This window comes from Netta rufina (assembly GCF_964035555.1).
Source record: "Netta rufina genome assembly, chromosome: 11".
Taxonomy (NCBI): Eukaryota; Metazoa; Chordata; class Aves; order Anseriformes; family Anatidae; genus Netta; species Netta rufina.
In genome coordinates, this window is record NC_140134.1 from 13,867,291 (window position 1) to 13,892,559 (window position 25,269).

At 42.3% G+C, this 25,269-nt stretch overlaps 1 protein-coding gene across 1 annotated transcript in view; it reads right to left on the reverse strand.

Moving 5' to 3' along the window:
• Positions 1 to 2,433: 2,433 nt before the first annotated feature.
• The window catches only part of LOC311213501 (cell surface hyaluronidase CEMIP2-like), a gene marked incomplete at its 3' end in the record, with an annotated part of 50,393 nt that continues 27,557 nt past the window's right edge, over positions 2,434 to 25,269 (reverse strand). Inside the window, exons 17-23 of the mRNA XM_084293540.1 lie at positions 23,339 to 23,547; positions 11,462 to 11,644; positions 9,241 to 9,454; positions 8,394 to 8,495; positions 6,530 to 6,690; positions 5,138 to 5,247; positions 2,434 to 2,633 (exon numbers count right to left, since the gene is read on the reverse strand). Of these exons, the coding sequence (XP_084149666.1) occupies positions 2,434 to 2,633; positions 5,138 to 5,247; positions 6,530 to 6,690; positions 8,394 to 8,495; positions 9,241 to 9,454; positions 11,462 to 11,644; positions 23,339 to 23,547 (1,179 nt within the window). The remainder of the gene's footprint in view (positions 2,634 to 5,137; positions 5,248 to 6,529; positions 6,691 to 8,393; positions 8,496 to 9,240; positions 9,455 to 11,461; positions 11,645 to 23,338; positions 23,548 to 25,269) is intronic.

Consider the following 25,269-nt stretch of genomic DNA (forward strand, 5'->3'; position numbering starts at 1 on the left):
GGAATAAGCAGGATGGCTGTGTGTCCTGAATGCATTAGATGTACTGAACATGCCTGGATTGGCTACAGGGCATTCACAGTCCACATGGACTCCAGCATGTGGATGGAGATATTCCTGCTCTGGACATCCCGGGGAGGAATATGGCAGCTCTCCACAAATATAACACCCACATAGCACTTACCCTGCAGCTTCACACACTCAGACTTCTGGTGCATGCCAAGTTAGCAGCAGCCTTTGAAAACCTTGTCCTGAATGTCCCGAGGGTCCAACGAGGAACTGTACCCTCTGTGGAGCGTCCCTGGTTTTAAAGAGCTTTTTCCCTCTCAAGGTAAGGAAAGTGTGTGCAGTAGCTCAGAGGATCACAGCGTTCTGAGACCTCTTCAGACTGCTGCTTTTAACTATTCAAATAACTGCATCAGGATGTAAATATTTTTCTTTTTGCTTTTGTGGTACTTGACTGTTTGCATCCAGCTCACCACGACTCCACGCCTTCCTCTCCAGGACATTTGCCATTTGCTCTCATTCTGGGGTGGGAGGAGGAAGAGAGATTTTTCAGAAGTTTAGGCACATTCCTCTCCTTCCTCCACTAGGTTTGTCCTTTGCCAATTGTTTAGTCTCAGGCTGGGGTTAGAGCTCAGCAAAGTTTTATTGGGATCCAGGGTCTGGACCTGTCACGGATTATCAAATAAATCTCCGCAAAAGTAAAGGCTCACTCTGTAAGTAGTTGTTCCAATGTTGGGCTTAAGCTCACAGCCAAAAACATCTTGCTTTTCTTCCCCTGCATGGCCTCAGAAATCATAACAATTAGGTACTAATAGCTCAGGACTTTGGATTGCTCCTTGGAGGTTCAGTGCCAGCCACTCAGCCTCTTGTCCCGCTGCTCCCCATGGGGGCTGCACAGGCCTGCAGTGTCCTGTCTGTTACCTCCCCTCTCCTGAGCAGCATCACTAACTTCTTCACGCTCTCCAGCAAGCCAAGACCTCTCCTCTGGCTGAACCCAACTGCCACCTCTCCTTCCTGATGTGGTGATGGAGCCACGGCCTCCTCCTCTGCCCACAAGCCTTTGGGTGTCCTCTCCCCCTCACCCAGGTGGTATGAGGTGGTGGAGGTAAGCGTCTCAGCCAGGGAGGTCAGTTCCCACTAAGACTTACGGATGCCAGAGCGACTAACCCACCAGGGAGCAATAGTCTGGCCAACAAAATGCTGACCTTGTCCTGTAGCAACTTGTTTGGCCATTTCTGAGAATTTCAAAGAAACGACGGGACATTGGTAACAAAGCCTTTACCTACCTGTCTGAATAACCTGTGGACAGCTGTCAGCAACTCAAAGGAAAAAAGAGGCACTCTTGACACAAGGTTTAGCCTTGAAATGCAAGGGTCCCAATGTACTACACAGCGAGGAAAAGATCAGTACATTTTAGTAGAAAAGCTTGGAAAAAAAAAACACATGCCATTCTGTAAAGAAAAGATCTGAAGTGTCTGATCATTATGGCAATGGATTTCATCCATTCATTTCATACCAAAATGAGTATGTCATCACTTCAGGCTAACTTTGTACTTATATTGTAGACAGGGAGGTCATCAGTTTGTTTCTCAGTTTGCATACAAAGCTCTTCCTTTTTGTTCACTTCAAAAATCAGTAATATAAACAAAACAAGAAAAACAACCAAAGAATATTAGCTACTAACACCAGCAGTATTTCAGTCCTCAATGGGAGCAGAAAGTCAATACAATCATTGTCTGAAGGAGGAATGGAAGATTTTGCCCTGCACAGCATATACATCATCCTGAGTTTTATTCCTGCAGGTCTTTAATTAAATGTTCACATCAATTGGGCAAACATCATTTCACCAGTCATTAGCTACAGACAGAAATATATTTATAATTCCTTGTTGCAACTGTATATATTCAGGTCTATTAGGAGGCATTATTGTAAAATCACCACGTGCTTACCCATCGATGCAAGCAGATGCTGATGAGTTCACCTAAGATGTCATAGAACACAGACGCTCAGTTGTTTTAAAAGCGGGAATTAATGGAGGGAAAACAGGATTGATGGGAGAATTCCCTACCTCTGCCGAAGGTTCATCTGTTTCCCTGGATGCTGCTAAAGTTTCCATGCCAAGTTTCATTTCCAGTCCCAATGATACTGAAGAACACATTTTCACCTTTAAAACTTACCGTCTGACCCCAAATCATAGATATGTTCAAACACTTCTCTCCTTGGGAAGCGCAGCCCACAGGCTTCTCCTATCCTGTCCTGTGGGACACTGTTTGAAAAATAAAACTCTACCATAGCAGGTAAGATGAAACTATATTTATTAGTTATAAAATATACAAGTGAACAACATTGGTTCGGTACAATCCCGTAAAAACAAGAGCAGGTTTTGGTGACAGCTGCTGGACTTGCCTGGTTGGTGTTACAAGACCGGTGCTAATTGTGGGGCACCATAGCCTCTGCAGAGATGTGCTCTGAGTGGTTCTGAGAAAAAGTGTTAGCTGAACATTGATACTCCTTCAGCTTCAATGGAACATAATGCTGTAGAGAAGCGGCTTTCTGATTACCAGCATGGTTAAGGACTTTAATCCAGGAGGGTTTCGCTTGTCCTTTATAGCCAAGCATAGCAAAACTCCCTGTAAAACAGACACAAGAGCATGACCCTCTGGGTGGATCCATTCAGTTGTCAGCAGCACAACATGGATATCACAGAAGCTTCTTAGCCTTTTATTTATTTTTTGTTTGTTTCCTTGGATTAAAAAAAAAAAAAAAAAAAAAAAAAAAAAAAACAAAAGAAAACACAGAATGCTTAAGAGGCGAAAAGGGATGAAAGAGGGAATGAGCCTTGCTGAAGCTGTACCCTCACTGCATCACAGCTCTACAGGTATTTCAATAAGCTGAGAGATATTCCCAGATGTGAGTTAACAGGAATATTGCTTTACTCTTTATTTTTAACCATTGGTACTTTTTCATATTTGACTACGTGAAAATGGTTAGGCATTTTGAATCCTTCTTTTATTAGTTTACATTACGTTCTTCCTGTTATGCATAAACTGTTCCCCATGTCAGTTCTGCTCTTGTCCTCTGCTGTCACAAAGTACAAAGGCATTATGTGTTCTTTGATTTTAATAATAATGTCTTGTGTTTATATTATGCTTTTCATTGCAAAGACTCCCAAGGCTATTTGCAGATGGTTGGATCAAGACTATTCCTGTAAACACTTCTAATTTAAATAAGGTTTTGCAGAACCAGGCAACAAGACCCTAAATCCTGATCCTGCTGGGGTCAAGGGGATTGCTTTTGTGCATTATCCCTGGAAGCATCAATATGCATTTGGGAGAAATGTTCCAGCCTGCCCTGAACTACGGCCCCCCAGAGCGGACCACGGCAGCTGCTGTACACAGTCCTGCATGCAATCGCTTTTGGAGCTGTGAAGTCAAATAGTGCACATACCTGAATCAGCAGGAGAAAGCTCATGAATCAGAACATAATTACCCAGACTGGAAATCAGGGCAGACACGCGGGTGAACACCCTTGCCCTTCAGAAAAGCAAAACAGAGGTGACACGGGATCAGCCAGCAGCAGCTTACTCCCGCTGCCAGCCACCAGCACAACAGCCCCTGACTTCCCACTGGAGACGTAGGGCAAGGAGATGGCCACCAACCGGTGTGTCCCCAGGATGGGGCACTGTGGTGGCCCTACTTGCTCCTTTGTGTGCTCCAGGAGTGGTCAGGGCTGGAGGCTGAACCAAGCTCCCAGAATGACCTGGCAGAACTGTGCCCAAGTGAGAGGCACAGGTGTTCCAGGGAAAAAAGTTTGACAAAGCAAACAAAAAAGATTACTTTTTAATAAAAAAAATTCCTTTCAAAAGTAGTCAGGGCTTTGAAGAAAGAATGAAGCAATGAAGTTCCAGGACAAAGAAACAAAAAAGAAAACCTCAAATTTTTGCTTTTGAAAGGATGAAAGCAAAAACAGCTTCTCAAGAATCAAACAGGCACCAAAGCGAAATGCTGTCTCTGCTGTAAAGATTATGCTGTCCTCCTCCTGGAATAGTCACAGGAATGAGCTTTGAAACTTGAACCAGAAATTGATGTAAATTTCAGTAAAGCAATAGCAGGAAAAAAAAAAAAAGCTGGAAATACAAAAAATTCTACATCTGATCTCTGCTTAAGAGACTGCAAGTGGAATCTGAATCAAGCTAGCTGGCTGTTTTCCTAATATCCTTATCACCCAAACCGTTTGTCCAGACTTGTACTTCAACAGCCCCCTGTTTTCCAGAAGGAAACCCAGCATGGTAAAGACAATATGTGACTGGCAGCTTTGTGCACACTGAGTTTCCACAAGCAGTTCCCTAAATTCCATCAAAAACAGGGAATTCAGACCGAAAGCTGTTCTGTCAAAAAAGTGTGCTGCTCAAAGGCATTGCAGGGAGGACATGCCCACAAGTTTGCTGTTTTCTCACCATGAAGAGAACAGACTTTGGGACTGAAAAGAGGCTGAGTATCACCCGGGATTAGGATTGGGCCAGTCTCCTCTGCAATGATTTTCCTGCTTTCTTTTTTGTTTCTTTGAAAGTGCAGTGACAATATTTCTAAACGAATGCTCTAAAGCTATAAAAATATGTTATTCAAAAGTACTTGGATTCCCTGGACCAACGATACCAATGAATTTCTTACAGTAATTCAAGGTAAAACTGCAGTAAGAGCTTTCCAAGCCTGGTGATTTCACCTTTCTTTCATCCAAGAAAATAAAGAGCTCCTATTTCACTGCAGGCTACTTTCTTTTCATCAGCCTTTTAGTTTGTGATTATTTTCCCTTGCAAAGCTGTTGAATTTTAGAGATGGAATCTTTATTAAATAATTATTTGTTGTAGTTTTTAGAAGAAAAAAAAAAAAAAAGGATTCAATTTAGGATTCAATTTGCAGCAAGCAAACTGGAGAGGTAGAGTCAAAATCCAGAATAACTCTCCTACTTCTCAACATCCCTGAGCTAAGAGGTTTTTTATGAAATTACACAGGCATATTTTGTAGTAGCAAATACATTGATAAACACTACGTGAGTATGTGTATATTTTTGGTAAGTAGACACACCAGTCAGTAATTCTCAGGCAAAAGAAGTAGAACAGAATACATATATTTACCTTCCTTGTGGAAGACAATAGGCTTTGCAGAACCTAACCTTGTAAATATAGACATTTCAGAGCTCCCCACCATGTCTGCAATATCTCTAGAGCACACAAGAACAAGTGATCTGAAAGGAAGGACAGTAATTACTGCATGACAGCAAAACATTACAATTGCTAAGAATCTGCAAGATCTTTAAGCTCTAATTCAGAAAAGGACTTGAGAGCTTGCCTACCTTTAAGAACAAGCTTAAATCTCCTTGATTTCAATCACGTGTAAGCTTTCATAAGCTAAACCCTCTGTATAAATATGTTCCTAAATTAAACCTGTTCCTTACACAGACTCAAAACAAGCCCAAATGACTGTGAGTGCACCCCTTTTAAGAAAGTGACACTCAGCTGCAGAAGAAATTCAGTTATTGTGCAGTCCTGAGATGCTGAAACCATCTATAAACTGAGTCTGATTTTCAGTCAAGCTTCAGCCTGACTGGTCCTCACAGATGTGCTTTCAGCCCTCAGTGAATTGTACCTGTGATGAATTACAGGCACAACTGGTTGCATTTAGCTAAATGCCCAGCCTTGCAAAAATACACATCCTACAAGAAAATCAAACCAAATGTACAGGCATCACATGCATATATGTCACTTCATGCACATTTTATATATGTACCTACTCATGTGCACGAATAAAGATGTAATAACTCCAGAGTGTTCAAATCTTTGGTCATGAACTGCTCAGAAATGTCTTGGACTGAAAGTCTGTTTTCTGGTTATTTGACCTGCTTCTGCCAGCAGCCAAGAATTTATCTATAAATCTCTGTTGTTCCATGTTTATGTGGCGACACATAAAACCACAAGGAATGTGGAACAGACACAAACAGAGATGATCCAGATCTTTGCCAGGACGCATTCAAGGTAACAGCCCGCAGGCACGCAGGTCTATTCATTGGTTTGCCCAAGAAAAGTCTTGGAAAATCTGGCACACCTATGATTTTCATTTGTCAAAGAAGGCAAAAACAATCAGTAAAAGTAAACAGAAACCAACCCATTTCAGAAATGGAAAACTGAATCATCAGCTGCCAGGAAATTGTTGGCCATTGGGATACATACACAGGACTGCACATGTCATTGCACGGACCTTATCTACTTCAAAGTGGAAAATGGATTGTTAATTTAAAAGGAATTGCCAGTTTTCCAGAAAGTCTGTCTCTTTCTGCTCGAATCTGTGCAATCCTGTGAGAAAGACAGTGCTTTTCTTATTATCTAGGTGATATTTGGGATTTGTACATAATTCAATCTTTGCCAAATGTTTTCAGAGCACAGGTTCGGTTCTGAAAGTAGATCATTTTCCTCTCTTTGTCTATCAGCCCCAGGTCACTATACGAACTGGGCTCTCAGCACTTTGCTTACCTCTCTTTTATAAATGTTTGAACATAATCAGTTATTGAATTGGCTGCATTTTCCCCAGTAACTGTGTCAAAGTGCCGCCTACTCACAACTGCTCCTGAACATGCATCTAGCACCACGAAGAATATCCCAGGGCTATTGATCAGGAACACTGCACCATTTATCTGCAACAAAAAAGGTAGGTTTTATGGAGGCAGGCAGTAAATGACTGGGGAGCTTCAGACTCTGAGCCTGCTTTTCCATAAGAAGGGAGTTATGAGCAAGGAAAATATCACATGTTTACACCCTATAATTTTCAGTATGTAATTAGTGCAGATGAAGTGACATCACTGATATCTGGTCAGTAGCAGGAGGAGGAAAAAACCATTAGGTTTGAATAGCACTGGTAAGCCCAGTGGGGTACCAAAAACATGAGAAGTGAGATCATCGACATCTTTTGTGTATTAAGAAGATACATTTGGGAAGCAGAGAATCCTGGGAGTAAAATGCTTAATACAGACTCTTTTCATGTGGGTGAAATTACTGTCACTTGGCAAGGCAGATTTGACCAAGGAACACGGGAGAGATGCTGAGACAGCGGATGGGGGAATAGAAGCGACAGATGGACATTTTTTTCCCCCTGGAAATGTAAATATAAAAAGATTTCAAAAACAAAATATTCCTTCTCAGTAGAGCTGTCCCAGGGCCTCAAGGAAGTTGCAGCACAAGTGACTCTTACTCCCCTCCCTTCCTACAGTGAGGGCTCCTTCCTCAGGTTACAACTCTCAAAATGCACCACAATCTCTGCTTTTGGAAAGACAAAGGCTCTCAGAGACGCAATAGGTCAAGGGTAAGGGAAATAAAAATGTCTGGGCCATGGGTGGGCAGGGGAGAGTGAGGAGGAGCAAAGGCAGACTAAATCTTTTGCTCATACTTCTAAGCCTCCACAGAAGTATGAGCAAAATAGACACGTTCTAAGCCTGGATGCATGCAGAGCAGGGAGCAACCGCAACTGCAAGCTGACCTAAACCAGAGCTTCTGGCCAAAGAAAGAGCCCAGCTGTGTGTCTTGCCTTGACTGCATGCTCCAGACCCACCAGGGCTCCTGTTGCTACATGGGAGCTGGAGCAGGCCACCACTGCATCCACATGCATGAGGGACTCCATCATCTGCAGGCAACGTCTCTGAGTGCAGTCCATACACTGGTCTCTGCAATTCACTGCAGGTGAGGAGGTTACCTCCAATAACCCCTGCTTTCTAATGAGTTGAATTAGTTTTTGATGATGCAGCCACAGCACATGGTGAGAAATCTTGGCTGCTCTTACGCCATAAGGATTCTTTACCAGCTTTGCTTGGCATTTTTTAGCATTAATATAATTCAGTAACATATAAACCTGGGAAAGTATCCTTGCTAAAATTATTTCAGTCACCCTGCTACATCCAGGCAGAGATATAAGGCACGTGCAGGGATAACATGACAGTTCCAAACTCCTTCAGTAGTAAAATAGAGTTATTTTTAACTTTTAGTGCAATGCCAGCAGAGAAAATCAGAAAAACAAGCTTGTGTTTTTCCCCACATCCTTTGTAAACAGTGACTTCTGTTGTAATTTTCTCCCCGCTTCCTCCATATTAGAGTGATGGTGTTAATTCTTCTTTTGAGGTGATAAAAGGCCTTTTCTCCCCCTAAGGGCTCAAATCCTCATCTGAATAGAATACAAATTCCCAGTGACTTTAATGGAGTTAATTGTAAGGGAGAACAATGCACTTGCCTCTTCCAGGGGAACTTCCCATTTCCTTCTGCCAAGACTCAGCAAGATTTCGTAATAACTATCCTTGGAGAAGAAGTTTCCCCTGTTTAATCACCATTTCAAATACAGTAAAACACATACCTTAATGAACGCAGATGTCAAGTGGCTTTGTATGTCTGCCTTGCTGAGAGACTGGATCTGGATTCTTATATACTTGACTGAGGGTGTGCTAGTGATAGCAAGCTGCAATTACATGAGAGACAGAACCTTAAAATCTGGATGGCACCGAGTACTATTGCTCATATACATGATTGCAAAACTCAGAGAATTCTTTTCAAACTATGATCCTGCTTCACAAGTAAGTGTTTGTTGTTAAGACAACATTTATCAAAGAATCATGGTAACCCTGGTTGGAAAGGACCTCTGATGGTCACTCTGCCACTGAATAACAAGTTGAATATGACTTTCATATATTTTGCTTGGCTTTAAAATCAAGTGCAGATTTGTATGAGGCTGAAACAATTCTACAGAATTTACAGTGGCGTGAATTTACAGAACTGACAGTAAATGAGAAGAAAACCTGGCTCTAATTTTCTGATTATTCCCATTAACCAGAGTTACTTCCCAGTCTGAAATTCAACAGCAATGCTGTGCATTGGAATTCAAAGCTAATCCAGTCTGAGCCCTCTCAAGCATCTTTTTATTCTTGCTTGAAAGAAAGAAAGAAAAAAAAAGGAAAAAAAGTGCTGTGACTGTTCGCCCACATGCTTCCAGTTGGGCGATTTCTTTGAGGCTATCTTTGAAACATAGTACAAGAAGCTGTAGAAATTTAGGGTAAAACCCTTCCTTCCACACATGACATGATCCGACCAGATACACAAGTGGCGATTCTCCATGAATTTTCCTTGAGGGCTGTTAAAATGCATTAACCTCACACAGATGCATGTATGCCGCATTACCCAAACACGAAAGAGGATGCTCTGGGTACCTGTGGGGCCCCACATGCCCTGCACAGCCTGGCTGGGCGCTGGGACACAGGGCGCTGGGGAGCTGCCGGCCTCTGCAGGAAGGGGTTTGGGGCGCAGCTCCAGGACACCCCTGGGTACATATGCGCCATGATTTTAATACGTTCGCAGCCTTGCTGAGAGCAGTAACTGTGGCCTTTCCGAGCTTCGTGGGCTTGCAGGTGAACAAAGAGGTACCTGGAAATGAGAACAAGCAGAGGGGTCAGAGCCTCTGTGTGTTTAGAGGAAAGGTTGAGTAGAGGCAGGGTCTGCACTTGTTAAATTGCATTATCCCTCCCATTTCCCAATGACACCAAATAACTCTGTCTTAGAGTGGTGTAATACAGCACGCCCACAAGTTGTGCTTGTAAAATGAGTCCTGCAAGGATGCTGGTCGCGCTTCACTCCTGTCCTGACATGATGAGACCTGCCGCACTTACAGCCCATATGCCCAAAACAGCTTCCTTCAATGGGCAAGCGTCCGTGGGGCAGGCACCACTTCCAGCCCCGGGTGGGCGTGGTGGCATCCTGCTAGCGTGCTCATGCTATTGTGCAGGCTTGCCTGGAAATATTGGCATCTCCCCGTTTGGCTCTCCGCATCTCATGGCCTTGGCCTGCAGGCACAGCTTAGCCCTAGGCATGCATGACAAAAGCTCCAAGGCAGCCAGATCTTCTGGCCCTTGCAGTTCATTTTTTCCTAGCTGTTCTAAGTATGTTTTCAATCGTGTCCATTCTGAAATTCAGGCAGAGGAAATTATATAAACAGCTCAGCTCAGCTTCAGGATCAAAATGATGCATGAGCTTTAAAGGTTTTCTTTTCTTTTTCTTTCTATTTCTTTAAAAAACTAAGTATTTGTTTCTATTTGTCTGGAAGAAAGAATGAGTAAGCTTGGTTCCTCTCCAAGGATCCAGCACGTGGGGTTAAAAAAAGAAGGGGAAACATCCCACTTATTATGAAGTCTAAAAAAAAAAACAACAGGAAAAGAAAAAAGCCAGTGCCCTAGCTTCTGTACTCTGAGAGGCTAAAAAAAGTGCTGCTGAATTAAACAGAGAACCAAAAGGCTGATACTGCTAGAAGGAAGCTGGGTTAGGTGGGTTATGTCCAGCAGTCTGCATGTACCAAGTCCAGATGGCTGCTGGCAGCTAATGTCTCTGCCCTCACAGACCTACATGTGTAAGCATTTTCCCTTCTCTTCAGTAGTAAACAACCTGTTTACAGAATTTTGTCAACACTCCCTTCCCCCCCTCTCTCCCCCCCCCGCGACACACACACACACAGACAAAAAGAAGAAGAAAAAAAAAAAAAAGTAGTTTACTAGTTAATCCCCCTCATTTCACAATTCCTATCATGAGAGACCCGGTGATCACCAAGGAGCTTGGTTAAAACGGAAGGCATTTGATTGCTCATATATTATGGTTCAAAGAATAAACATACTCCATCCTCTTTTCTAATTTGGCATTTGTGGATTGATTTCTGAAGTAGCTGCTTGGTCAGGTGAAGCATCATGGGACTCATGGTTAGACCACAAAACACTTTTTTCCTCCCCAGCTATTTTAGCTGACTGAGAAACATGGTTTCGTAACATGTTTTTGTAACCAAAGGTGATCTAGATTCTCATAAAGATGGTGTGTGATCTCTAGGACTGTCTTCTTACCTTCAAAATACAAGATGTATTATGGTGCTATCCTATTTTTTTCCCTCCTCCTTCTTTCCCCCTCCAAACTCTAATTTTTTGAGCGTGAACATTTTACAAGTCTTCATGGGAATACAAAGAAGTTGAAATTTCCCAAACTATCTCAGTGTTGGAGCTGCAGCAGGCACAGGAGGGCTCCTTTTCATAGCTCTTCAGGCTGCAATGGATTTTTACAAATATTTACACTGGTCCCGCACCTCCATCGACCTGAGCAGCAGCAGGGGGGAGGCTTCAAAGGAGCTAGGGCCAGGGAAGAAAAAAGCTATTTTTTAATGGCAATGCCAAGCACTGCTTGGTGATACAGAAGTAGACCTAAGCCAGGTCACACCAGCCCATAACTCAATAAACAGCCCACAAACATTTCATTTTGACAAGAAATCAGTGAAAAGACCATGTGAGTTGGATGGGACTGAAGTTTAACTATGAGGAAGGGAAAGGAGGCAGTGGGGCTGGAAAGAAGAAGACCCCAGGGAGTTCCTGCCCATTTGCTGGGGGTCTGTCATGGGCTCACCCTGATGCTCTATCAAAGTAGAAGAGCCTCTCTCCAGTCCCGTTGAGAGCACTGGCCCGGGAAGGAGCCGCGAAGTAGTGCTTTATGCTGTGTACCATCCCCGTCTGTCGCTGGTAGACATCTGTCACCACGTGGAAAACGGTGTTCCTTGGGTAGCAGAGGGCAATGTGCAGCCAGTCTCCTCTGAAAGAGAGAAAATGCACTTACGGGCTTGAGTACAGGAGAGATGGTCTCCAGCCAAGAGCACAATCTTCAGGGGAAAACAAAGAAATGTCCTTTGAGGTTTCCTTTCTCTTTTAAACAGAAAATAATAATAATAAAAAAAAATCCTCAGAGCCAAAGAAAATCAGACTTTTTCCTTTGTCTGGAAAAAACGTCTGTTTATTACCAAGGTCTGATCCAGAGACCCTGATTGACCTCAGAGGACTTTGAGTCAGGTGCCAGGACGGCTTAAACTCAGAGATTTTCGCTTCCTTGTCCTGTAAGGCTGAGGTACAACCGGTCACATACCCACTTGCGTCTCTGAAGGCAGCAGGGGATTGTTTTAGTTCATCCAGAGCTGCTGCGGGAGAGGGAACCGGCATCCAGCAGACGTTTCACCAGGGGCACAGATTCAGGAATTAGAAAGTAATCTCTGACTTGAACCAGAGCCACAGTCTAAAGAGACCTGCTTCCGCCACTTTACAGCAATGTTTGGTATTATGGTTTCCATTAAAATCTCCCTCTCCCTTGCTATTTCTTCAATGTCAGTTTAGAATAAGCAAGGGTAAAGCTGAAAGGTCTTTTAACTCCTGTCCACCACAATTTCAGCACACACATTTGCAAAAAATTGTCCCCATGGCTTTCCTTTATCCTGTGATGTGCATCACCACCCTCATGGAAACCAAAATTGGCTCCACACAATAAACCTTTCCTTTATACTCAGAGCCAAAAGATGCAGTTGCAGTGCAATTCAGATACTGATGGGGAGAATCTTCCACAAAACCCAACACCCTTTCCTGTCTGTAAGATCCACTTGTACCAAAATAAGCAGAAAGCCACAAGACATTTACACTTGAAAAGGAAAACTGAATACCAAGACAATTTGCTTAATTATTTTTGTTTCCTCTCCAGCCTCTGAAGTGGCTCCGGGTACCACATGCAGGTGCCAGACCCCTTACTGTGGTTAGCTTTCCTTATATTACCAAAACCAACAAGGCCTTAAATGTATTCATTTAATTACCTGGATTCCTGTTTAAAATGTGAAAATATGAATTTGGCTTAATGGCAGACAGTTACTACCTTCATCAGCTGCCTTCCAGGGCCCTGCAAAGCTGAGGAACACAAAGTTTCTCCTACGGCTCCGCTGAGGTGACCCACCATCCATCCCTGCCTGCAGAGCAATAGAGTGAAAATCTCTTTGATTTGAGAATTTGGGGGATCTGCATGCCTAGACTTCTACTTTGCATTATGCATGGACTATATAATAGCAAAACTTTTTCAGCCTTCTTCTGTTTTTCTCATTAAATCAAAGCAAAACTACTACAGGGCTGAAGAGGGGACAGGCTGTTCTAGAATAATAAATCAAAGTCATTCAAAGGCCCATCAGCTTAAGCCAGATACTGCCCTCTAGATTTTAACCAACTCCAGCTGTGTCATAACATAGGACGGCTAGAAAATGGATATATTTTCGGATGATTTTGCCTACGACTAGAGGAAATGAAAGAAATGCACCAAAGCCATGCTTGTGGAGTATTTTTGGGATGGAGTCCCAAGACATTTGGCTGTTTTATAAGGGTGATTTGCATTGAGTTAGCACATTTCATCCCCTGAAGACACCACCAAAAAATGGCCTCATCATCCCCCTCAGATGTTGGGAACCAGCTTTGCTGCCATGTTATGCCAACTGTCACTTCCCCAGGAGGCAAGAAAGGCACTAGAAAAGGAAATTGGATGGTGAAAAAAAAAATGTAAAAAAACTACAGCTGTGACTGTCTTGAGTCACCAGGACTTTTAGGGATATGAGTATGAGAGCCTATTGTACACATGAGCAGGCAGAGTAAAACTCTGAAATAAATTATATCAAGACTGAGAAGTTCAAATGAAAAGCACCTACCCTGGAGGTTCTGAAAGAAGAGATGGAAATAAGAAAATTCCCACAAGAAAAGGCTTGGGAGGAGATGCGAGAAGGGAAAGCATTAGAAGTTATCCTTTATATAAATATAGGAAAGAATAAGGTGGTTATTTTCTCTCTATTTTAGAGGTATTTTAACAGCTTCCTATTTAGTTCTTAGTGTCAGTTTTGTTTCTTCAGCTTGAGCTGCTGTGAACCCTCCCAAATAACTGGCTGTGTGGCTGAACAGAGCTCCACCGCCTCTAAGAAAAGCGAAGTCTGGAACAGCAGCGATGCTGCAGGATGCCCGCAGGACTCTGCCCTGCAGATGGGCAGCAGATAGGGGTGACATGCCTTTTTTCCAGATTACCAAAACTGAAAGAGAAATGCAGCCTCTGGCAAGCAGAGGTAATCAGGCGTGAGATGTCTGAGACATTGCAAAGGAAAACAGATGTGCATGTGCCTTCCTCAGCCACTGCGTTTGGTGCAGAGGACCACTCCTGGCTAAGTCTCCAGTGCAGGAAGCCTTTTTCTTTTTCGAAATGGTCAATAAACCACAACTTCTCCTTTATTTGTCTGCTTCAGACTCGCCATTCTGTCATATTTTCTTGCTGCTACTCTGTGGTGAAGATTTGCAGGCAGAATCGGAAAAATTTGAACCAGCCTAAATATCCTGTAGGACCCTCGTTCTGCTGCTGAGTGCCTTGCACATCAGCTGGGATCCTCACAGGCATCCCAGAGACTTGGGAACACATTCTGCACTAGCAAGAAATGCCCACTCAGGATAGGACATTTTCCTATGGATAAAGACTAACACAACAGAGAGAAAATTTCATTTAAACCTTGAGGGACAGAAGTCAGAATAGTGATATACAAAAAGCCGTCCAATGGAGCAATACACAGGATTTCTTTCTACTTTCATTCTTCAGAGTTTCTTGCAAGAGAAACAAATGAAAATATGCTCAGGCAGAAAGTTTGACTTTGAAATTAACTATCAGTTCAAACAAAAGTTATATTTACATATCTAGAAAACCTACTTGAGCTATTTAAGATGTTTTCACCCCAAAACTATGTAAACACACTCACAACCTTATCTAATGTCAAAGTTAAGACCATTTTAGAAGTAAGGAACATTATTCTTCTAATTCCTGCTTTTAATCAGGCCAACATTTTCCTATGTGTTTTTAAACACACACACACCCCTACAAAAAAAAAAAAAAAAAAAGACATATAAAGAAGAAAAGCTAAATATGCACTAGCACACCATCACCATTTTGTGGATCCTGACAGTTTCAAACACCTCTTAGAAAATATTTGAGAGTCTGCCTGTATCAGCATGTATTCGAGAGTCTGCATGTATCCAACCCAGCATTTCTGCCCCCGTTACTGTCATTCAACAATCCCCAGAGTGCATTTCATGCATTTTTGTGAATGTATCTAGCTTGTTTATTTGTTTATTTCCTTTTGGAAATGGCTGGGTGAAATGAACACAAGAAGCCATTCTGTTTTCACCAGGGTTTTGACATTTGCAGTTCTTACACTTTCAGGTGGACCACAAACATCAGGCAAAGTGTTAAAAAAAATATGCCTGTGTTTTGGCAATGAACAGGCTTCTTGGGATAAGCAAAAGGAAAAAATGTATGAGGGAAAGGCAAAATAACAGGCAAGAGGTTTCCTGTTCTTGGACGTATGGTAGATACAGATCTGTATGTACATACATAGACACCTCCTCTACAACCTCAGAACAACCCCCACAGTCAAACCCCGAACTCCCAAAGGCAAAGCCACTCAGAGAAACGTGATTGAGCAGGCAAGGGAGGGGAGACTTTTGCAAGCGGTGGGATGTAAAGTGAGTCATGTAACTTGGAGATAGATTTGGCTGCAGTAAACATTGAAAGAGTGCATGTCTGGGACTCTCACCGCCTGGGAGAGGACAAACGAACACTTGTTCAATACTGTGAATGTGTCCCTTGACTATATCTGATGGAGTATCAGTCCTGGACAGATGGGTAAGGTCTAGTGATGGGGTTGCTGATTTTGCTGGACATTATTGCTGGCTGTATTTTGGGTAAAGGAAGCTCTAAGCTGATGAATATTATTCTAAAAAACAGCTCCACCATGTTTATTGACATGGTGTGTCACGTAGCCGATGACCATGGAAGTGCGCAGTCCAAATCCTGATCTCACTGATGAAAATCTGGGGTAAGCCAATGAGGGAATGCAGTAGAGTACAACTAAAAATTACTTACTTTTTCCTTGGGCTTGAAAAAACAAGAGGCTTTCATCCAGTGAGTCAGCCTCCCCCAACTGTTATTACTCCTATTTAAAAACAACCCCTCTGACACTTTGGTCAGATCTATGTGAGCTGAGACAACGGGGAATTTGAAATTTTCCTGCTAGTATTATGGGAACCAAGCAAAAATCCTCACGTGCTGCTTCTGTAAGTTTGCCTCTCACAGGATGAATATTGAACTTCAAAAGACAAAAAGAGCAAAGCCACCTTTCAGCCTCCAACGCATCTCAAGAACAAATCACTGGAGGTCGGTGTTCCTTGATCTCAGTCATGATACGGATGTTTTTTCTCTCCAAAAATATATCCTAACTTCATGACAACCTGCCCAGACCTGGCTTAATCTCCTCAGCAGAAAATCCACATTCAGGACAGGCGATCTCCTCCTACACCAACATCACAGGTGTGGAAAAAGGAATGAGAAATACCCACACGTCTCATGAGTACTGAGAAGAGTGAAAAATGGGCTGCAAGGAACTTGGGCCATGTTCTCACTTCTTCCACCAGTCCAAACTCTTTTTCTTCAACTCACATTTCCTGCTGGCTCCCTGCAGCTCCCACTCCTCTTTTTCTAGATTTCTTTTTTAATTTTCTGCCTTTGACTCAAGCCCATTAAACACATCCAAACCCCCATAACAACAAACATTGCTACTGGGCAAACGTCCAGCAAATTTTTTCAGGACTTTGTTATTAAGGCTAGACAGTTCTGAAAGGCAGCATGCTGTGGGCTAGTAACACGTTAGGTATGTGGTTAGCTAGCTACAGTTGTGTGTGTTGGGATTCAAATGCCTTTCCTAAATGTTGCTATTTAGGAAATGCTATTAAAAATTCAAAAACATAGACCATCTCATCATATAAATTAATTTTTGAGGAGTATTACCCATTTGTCTACTTAGGCAAAAGAATGATTTTTGCTTGTGCAAAACTCAGCACATTATAGCGGGGCTTCTGCCCTGAGGGTATGCTCCTACTGACGCCAGTGAAACCAATATCTGACTCAGGCAACATTTGGCTCACAGGCAATTGTATTTAAGCAAAAAAACCTAAGAACCTCCTGTATTTAAATACCATACTACATCACCTTGTCATCTTTGACTTTTTTCCCACTCTATGTGCTTTCTTGGAGGAATCCTAAAACAATTCAATTTATCTTGTTTTTAATGCATTCCCAGGTACTGTATCATAGACTACTGTGTATTTTGCATTTTCCTGATGCTGTACCTAATTTGCAGACATCTGCTCTGGAGAAACTGGTGGCCCTGAAAAGCCCCAGGCTGTGGTTCGTGTTCCAGTAGAAGATTTAAAGCAAAGGAAAACCTTCAGGTTTCACATGCCAGGCTTCAAAATGCCAAAAAGCCTGATTTGCTACAGCCACTGGGGGGTGGTTGGTTGCTCAGACTGCTCTAATTCATTCAGTAAAATGACCAGCTCAGTAAGGACATGTATCCTCAGAGTCTCCTTGTTAACCTTGACCACTGCAAGCAGTGGGCACAAGCCATGGAGGACAGAGAGCAAAAAGGGCTGCAGCCAGGGAGGCAAAGACAAGGCTTTAGGATCACTCACACAAGGTAATGCCAGCATCTGGCATGGCCCAGCTGTACTGAAGCAGTGCAATCTGCACTGGAGTGTTCTGGCAGATGTTTTAACTTCTTCCCATTTAAAAAAATAAAAATAAAAATAAAAAATCTCATGGCTTTCATCCACTTGTTGACCTGCGGGTAATTTAAGGGATTTCAATAGACAGAAGGGATTCAACTATATGTGCTGATTTCTGTGTCATGTGGATGATTAACTCTGAATTACAGATGTAATCAGGATGGACAAGCTGTGAAACCCATGTAGTGCTTTACTTATTATTATTGGAAATAATGATGGTGTTACTTGTATTACATCCAGATCTAGGTGATTGAGGTCAGCATTCACATACATACAAGTAACAAGGAAGCAGTCACAGCCTTGAACTGTTAGCTAAACTTTGAAATACTAATTTCACCTTCCTGTCCATTTATCAATCTGGAAAGCATAAGGAAAAGTGCATTCGGAACTAATTTGAAAAAGGAACAATTGAGGAAATACCCATAAACTGGGCAAGTCTGCAACAAGCACATTCTAGCTTTGTCTCATTATCTTTGTTTTCTTCCAACCCTTATCACCACTAAAGAATTTAATCACAGAATGACAGGTAGCTGAAAGTATGAATCAGAATGGCGTTGAATAAATAGCCATAGGAAAAACACCCACCTAGACAGCCCTGAAACAGACAGATATAACCAGTCCCCTGGAGTTTCAGTACAGACATGGTCTATATAAGTTGTCTGCTTGCACTGAAATCTCCACCTTTGGATGGGTGACAGCATTCTAGAGATTTCATATCGCCCAGCATCAGAAGGCTCTGCTGTTTTTAATACAGAATTTAGACATAAGCCAGCTCATTCCAGCAACTAGAATTTTCAGATAATTAAGATTATTTGCTTGTGAACATGACAACAAGCCCTAGCACAGAACTCCAGCCTAGCAAACGCAGGAATCCAGCAGTACACCTGCACCATCCCTGCACAAATACCACAGCATGAGGAAGGCTGGACACGTGCCCAAGCACACACATGGACATCTGCTCTTTTGTTTGCTCTTGACAAGAAATTTGGCTCTTCACTGCTAAAAAAAAAAAAATATCTTTAGAAAACCTCTCATGAGGATTCAGCTCCTGTGACAAGGCACCAAACAATGTCAGTGTTACAAACCTCACTGTACCTCTCCAGGTGGAGCTGAGAGGGTGCCGATGAGAAAAGTCCAGGGAAGGCTGCCCTGAACTTTTCCCTGGTGCTGGCATTAACCAGAGTTACTGTACACATGAAAGCCCCTGCTTGTAAGACTGTGGCAACCTGCCTGTAAAAAATACCCCCTTTATGCTACTACCTGCTTACATCTCCCTGAAATTCTCTGACTCACAGCAGAGAGCCCTAATAAGGAAAACTCTTCCCACCAAGCCTCGACAGACCAAGTATAGAGATATTTGCCTGTGGTCATAAAAAAAAACAAGGAATGTTTAATCTAATTGCCACTGCTTTTCAGGCTGCTTCCACAACACAACTTACTACACTATACTTCAGATATGGGCTTGGAGGAGATTTAATTCTTATCTTTAGATTTGCTGATAACACAAATAAGCCTGACTGATTTACTGAACAGCACTGTGCCTTTGATAACAGTATGTGCTTTAGCTTCTTCTGTGATTAGAGAACTTGCACACACACAAAGCCTGTGTCATTAAATTGATGGACTTTGTTTCTGACTTTGCTTACTCTGTGAAGTGCCTATCCTTGTACTGGTTTTCAGCACCTGACAGGAGGCACTTACTTTCAAGTGAACATCTCTCCTCCTGTCTTACCAGTCTCTCCCTCCTCTCTTAACAAGCTTGATGCTCTCTGCGGGCATTAAGAAACTGGACAGCAATTTTGAGCCCTTAAGTCAGTTTTACTGATAGTTCCATCTTTCTGTGAAACACAAAAAGAAGAAACCTCAGACACAGCTCTGAGGGGGTGGGCAATGTTCCAGCAAAGAGATGAAGCCTGTGCAGGAGAGGTCTGAGGTCTCAGTTCACGGAGCTTTTGCACACACTTCATGTTTGATCAAAACAACCTTCAGAAGGTCTGGACTGGTTCTGGAGAACACTTTATGCCTGGTAGTTCAAATTCTAGACAGTATTTTCTTTCTGTTCACTTACCAAAATGTTCAAAAGTTATTTGTCCTGCATTAACTCTTTCCAGAAGCATCAATAGCCAGTCTTTTCCCTGTCCTCACATGGGAAACTCCCAGCCACTAGACAGACAACCCTATCTACAGTAAAAAAAATGCATTTATGCTCAAGCAGCTATGTTCCCCAGCAGCCTGCAAGCACAGCCTGCAGGTCTCAGCCCAGGCTCGATATCTGCCTAGCAGTCAGCTAGTGCAACAGCTCCCCTGACAAACACAGACAAGTAGAGCTCTCATTGGAAGCGAAGTTGAGTGCATGAAGCAGCCCATTTGCACTTGACTTTGCACTGCACAGCCACAGATGGCAGCACGTGGAGACACGGCGGTGTTTTTTGTTTAGCTACATATTTCGATGCAAGTGAAGAAACCAAAGAGGGAAGGTCTTTTAAAAACAACAACAACCCTCTAAACATGGCTTGAATCAGTACACAGGAGACACACACACTGCAGCAATCCTTCAGGTGCCACAGCAGAAAAAAGGCAAGTTGTCCTCCTCCACTGAGCAAAGACACCTGGGCAGTGCCCCTGACGAGACTCGCAGCTGAGCCTTATGAATTCTTCCCAACTGGCTCCTGCCCACATGAGGAATCCTGATGTTCCAGTCTTTTAATAAACATTTAAACCAGAATTACTTTTATGAGGACTTTCTACAGTGCTTCAGAAGCAGTGAAAGTGTTAATCATACAAAAATTCAACTTCAGTGCTATGCCTGACCTCCAAAGAAATGCAAATCCTGGTACACATCTCCTTGTCAAATTCCTTATTTCCCCTCTGACCTTCCTTTAGCCAGCACAGAGAAAATCCTTCCAGAAGCATGAGGCAGCTGTAAAAGCAGCATCCTGGATATATTTATCCATCATTTTACAATGACAAGTCTAAAAATAGTTTGATTGTTTGCTAAAGTTATGTCTGAAAATACTAATCCTAGAATATTGCTATTTAAGTTCATCAGGCATTTTTTGTTTTGCATCACATATATTTTGCATGGATATAACCATGTTAAGAGCTATTTTTTTTGGCAGATTATTTGGTATTTTCGATTTTTTTAAAAAGGACAAAAAGAACAAATCCACTGGAGACAGGTAAAAGCCTTCCCTGATTTTCCAACTCTCACTACTCTGGGCCCCACAATTTGAGATTTCTTCCAATCCAAAAATGATTGGAATACAGTGTTTAATAGAGATCATACATGGATCTGCTTAAGCAGGAACTTGTTTTCCCTCAAGTTCCTAAATCCTGTTTTTCACCTCAGAGGAATCCCTTTGCGTATGATTTTACATGCAGTCTGGACATTTCACCATTGCTATTGCCTCAACTTTAAATCTCACAGCACTGACACAGAGTAGTCACACATCTCTTTCGCAGTTATTTCTTAGCAAAATGCTTTAAATCATTGAATCTTGTACGTTGGAAAAGACCTTTTAGAGCATCAAATCCAACTGTCAACCTAACATTTCTGTGTCCACTGCTAAACCATGTCCCTAAACACTGTTCACATTTCTTACATACCTCCAGGCCTGGTGACTCCACCACTTCCTTAGGCAGCCTGTCCCGATGCCTAATCACCCTTTCCATGAAGAAATTATTACCAAAATCTATTCTAAACCTCCCCCTGAAAGAACTTGAGGCTGTTTCCTTGCATCCAATCACCTGAGAAAAGAGACCAATACCCTCCTCACTGCAACCTCCTTTCAGGTGGGTGTAGAGAGCAATGAGGTCCCTCCTCAGTCTCCTTCAGCCTCCTCTTTATTTATTTATTTATTTATTTTTCTTTCTTTCCAGATTAAACAACTCCAGCTCCCTCAGCCACTCCTTGTACATCTTGTTTTCTAGTCCCTTCACCAGCTTTGTTGCTCTTCTCTGAATGCTTTCCAGCAACTCAATATCTTTCTTGTGGTGAAATGAAAATTTAAAAGGAAAAATATTTTTCCCTTATTACAGTATATTTCTTTTTTATAGTTTTTTAAAACACACACCTTGCCAACAGTTTCTGGATCAGAAAAGTCTACAAACCCTTGCCATGTTCAAATAACTTAATTGGTTTCACACAAGACAAAAACAACCACAAACACATTGTGGTTTTCAATAGTAAAAGTTAAAATTGTTGCTGCTTGAACAAGGGCTGAACATCAAACTGAGTTCTATCAGTCACCTAGTGCTGCCTTCAAATTTGAATCTGTACTTGAAGACCAGGGGCCAAAGCTTTGGCAAGTACTATCTGGCATAGTGATAGGGTCATCACCGTATACAGAGGCAGAAGATTTAGGTCTATATGAGGAAATAGCTGATTATTTAAAGACAGATAATAATTGCAAACCTCAGCTTGTCCATGATTGACTAAAGGGTTTCCTCTCCCTTAAAGTGCATGAACTTATATTAACGGAGAAAACAGTGATTTAGTTCTAATCATTCCTCTGTGACAGGAACATACAACCACAGCTCCTCCTGTGACTCGGTCATGGCCCTACAGCTATCTACGTCTTTCAATCCAAAGAGGACCAGTTACACATCACTTACAAAAATGCATGTGATGCACAGAAACATTGCCTTTCTCAGCTACATTTTCACGAGGCTTCATAACTGGACTGCAGATAGTATTTTCCCCAAATTTCATCAGCTTCAAAGTTCGGAGGACCCAAACATTGTTCAAGCCTTTGCCAAAACTATCCTAAGTTGAAACTATGGCAGTGACCTTCTGCTAGAGGGTCAGAGAATGGGTGTGGGGCTTGGTGGATAATACAGGATGGACCTCGAAATCCTCCACGTTTACTAGTGGTACCTGCTACTTCACATCCTCTATGCCTCTGACTTCTTTTATGTCAACTACATAATACTTGCTTTGCAAATCCAAGCCTCCACGTGGCTGGGTTACATGTAGTTATGAAAGATCTCATTTGCATAATGCTGTCCTCTTCCTGTACTGCCTTTTTATGAGGAAACTGAGGAGCCACAGAGACTGCGGAACCCAAGGGTATGGCCAGGTATTCTTTTGGTTCTCATCTCTTGCAACAAATCTCTGCTAACCTTGGTAATGCCTGTCACAATGGATCACAGGACTCTCTCCTAGCAGGTGTACCAGTAAAAAGGACAAGTGATTTCACCAAAGTAAGAATAACACTGGTCCTGAACCAGTACTGAAAACAGTAAAAGAAATTATGCAAAATGAAACAGATTGCAAGGGGAAAAGTTAGGATAAACCAGCTATGCTTTGCTTTTATATAACACCAGATGAGATGGAAGAAAACAGAAAATAAATACAGCACAGCCTACAATTTTGTAGGCTAATGCTATTTTAAAGCCTAATGCTTTAAAATATTGTGTAGAAAGCAAGAGTGATCACAGTACTGTTTGGGTTAGAGAAGATGCACAGCTCTGTGCACATTCTGATGGACTTCTGCACTTTATATACAGAAGATGAATTATGTGTGCAGCAACTAGTACAAACAAGTGGACAAGAGCCAGAACTCTTCTGGAGGGATTTCAGGGACAGAAGGCCAGGACTTACTTGGATTCTGTTTCAAAACGTACTGGAAAGAGAAACATCTCTGTACATCAAAAAAGCTGGAACAAAGTGGAAGCAGAGGCAACTCTTTGCATTGGTAAGTGCCAGTCATTAACACCTTGCTTTGGTGCTCCCAGAAATCGCAGAAACATTCAAAGGATGAGTTGCAAAGAACCTGGGAAATCGTTAGAGCTCCAGAACTTTTAAAACAGAACATTTTCTAACAACATAGGGGAGTACCTGTTGAAGTTGATTGGGTACAGGATGATATCCTCAGGTGCTCTTCCATCCCACTGGATGATATAAGCCTGCTCCAGCATGACGACGGGCTGGTACTGCTGGTATGGTGCCCCTCTGTTTACGCCTTGCAACTGCAAGGGGTGGGAAGAGTATGTTGCTCTGGCAATGGATAGGGTCAGATTCTCAGGGCGCCTGGCCTGAATATAAAGCTGAGGGTGAAAGGAAAATGACAAACATATCCATTAAACTAGCCAGGCTCAGCCATAACATGTGCATTTGATCATTGTTGCCTATAAACGCTTTTTGCCAGTGAAGAACTCAGAACGTTTGGAAAGTCACTGAAACATTTCCAGTTCAAATAAAAAGGTAAAACAGAAATAGCATCTGCAGTCCTTTGTGGGGACACCATGAAGTGAGATATGAATTGTACAGCACCATAAAAACGTTCACTATTCAAAATCTTCAGGGAAAAGGGTAATAAAGGAAATATTGCAAAGTAACTGTTTTTTATGAATTCAAATAACTACACTTTAAAAACAGCCTTATTCCATTGAAAATACAGAAAACTCGTAAGTGATTTCAACTAGCTTTGGATCAGGTCCAGTTATCTAATGGAATCCACATCTCTGCTCTCAAGCAGCAAACTAGGCTGAAATTTTAGGGGCTGAAACTCAATGGCCTGACTGTATGATCTTACAGACTAAATACAATGGTGCACGTTTCAACAGAGAGTTCTTCTGTCTGAGGACTAACAGATGCCCTTGGTCTATAGTTCAACCCTGCAGGCCAATTAAGAAAACACACTCCAGTTTTACACTTCTTCTGTCCTTCCATAACTTAAATGAAGGCCACTTCATGTGGCAAGTGCTATCTTTAAGGCTGAATATATGATGTCCACCCACTTCCCCCCTTATGAAATTCTACCGCAGAAGGAGGATGCATATGAACTGTCATACAAACTGGTCTCAGAACACAGGGATGTAGCAGGCAGCTTGTCATATTCCCTGAAAGGTTCAAAGTGCATAGAGGACAGGTGGGAATACCTATAAGCATGTTTCCTCCAGTCTCTTGCAATGCAGAATAGGGCTGTTTGCCTCAAGAACAGGAATGTCCATCATAAAAATCTGTATTATCTCAGTAATGCCTAAGCTTCTACATGAGCAACAATTCTGTACAATTATTTTTAAACTTAATTTCTGTGTTTGAGGTAGATCAAAATGGAAGCAGTCTTTTAGCAGGTTTTAATACTGCAGGTAAGGACACAAGCACAGCCAAGACTAGGAGAGGTCAAGATGAAGTGTTTCAGGATATCTGCCTTCCAGTGTTCCAGGATATCTGCTAGGCTGTGAGACCTTGGTTGCTCACATCTCCATTTCTGCTTTTCTTCTCCTTGTCTTGTCTACACAGATCGAAACCAAAACAGACTGTTTCTCACTGTTTTATACAAAGGCTTCTTTTAGCTAGGGTTTCTAGCTTCTACTGTAACACTAGCGATAAGAGAATATACCATGTCCTTAAAATACAACAGAAACTGCTTTACTGACTCCAAGCCACAGCCAAGACGCAAGTGCTTGCCATGACATTTGGTTTGCCTTTTGGCAGACCACGTGACACCAAAAGCAGCAGATTTCTCTTGCTTTCTTCTTGGATTGTAATGCCCTGGCTGCAGCAAAATTCATTTGAGAGAAGACAGAGGTGGTGTATCCTTCTGTTCAAAGGAACGAGAGACAAGAAGGAGATCCAGTTCTTGGCCATGTAATCCCTGACCTCCTTGCTGTGATGCCAATTAATGTTAGTTCTAGTGCTTGGGTTTTGTTACCCTTTCAGGACTGCAATCAAGACAGATTAAAATCCCAGAAGAGTCATCCACCAAAGGATGCTCTTAATTCCCAGTGAGCTAAATGAAATAAAGGAGTGTAACAAGAGAATTT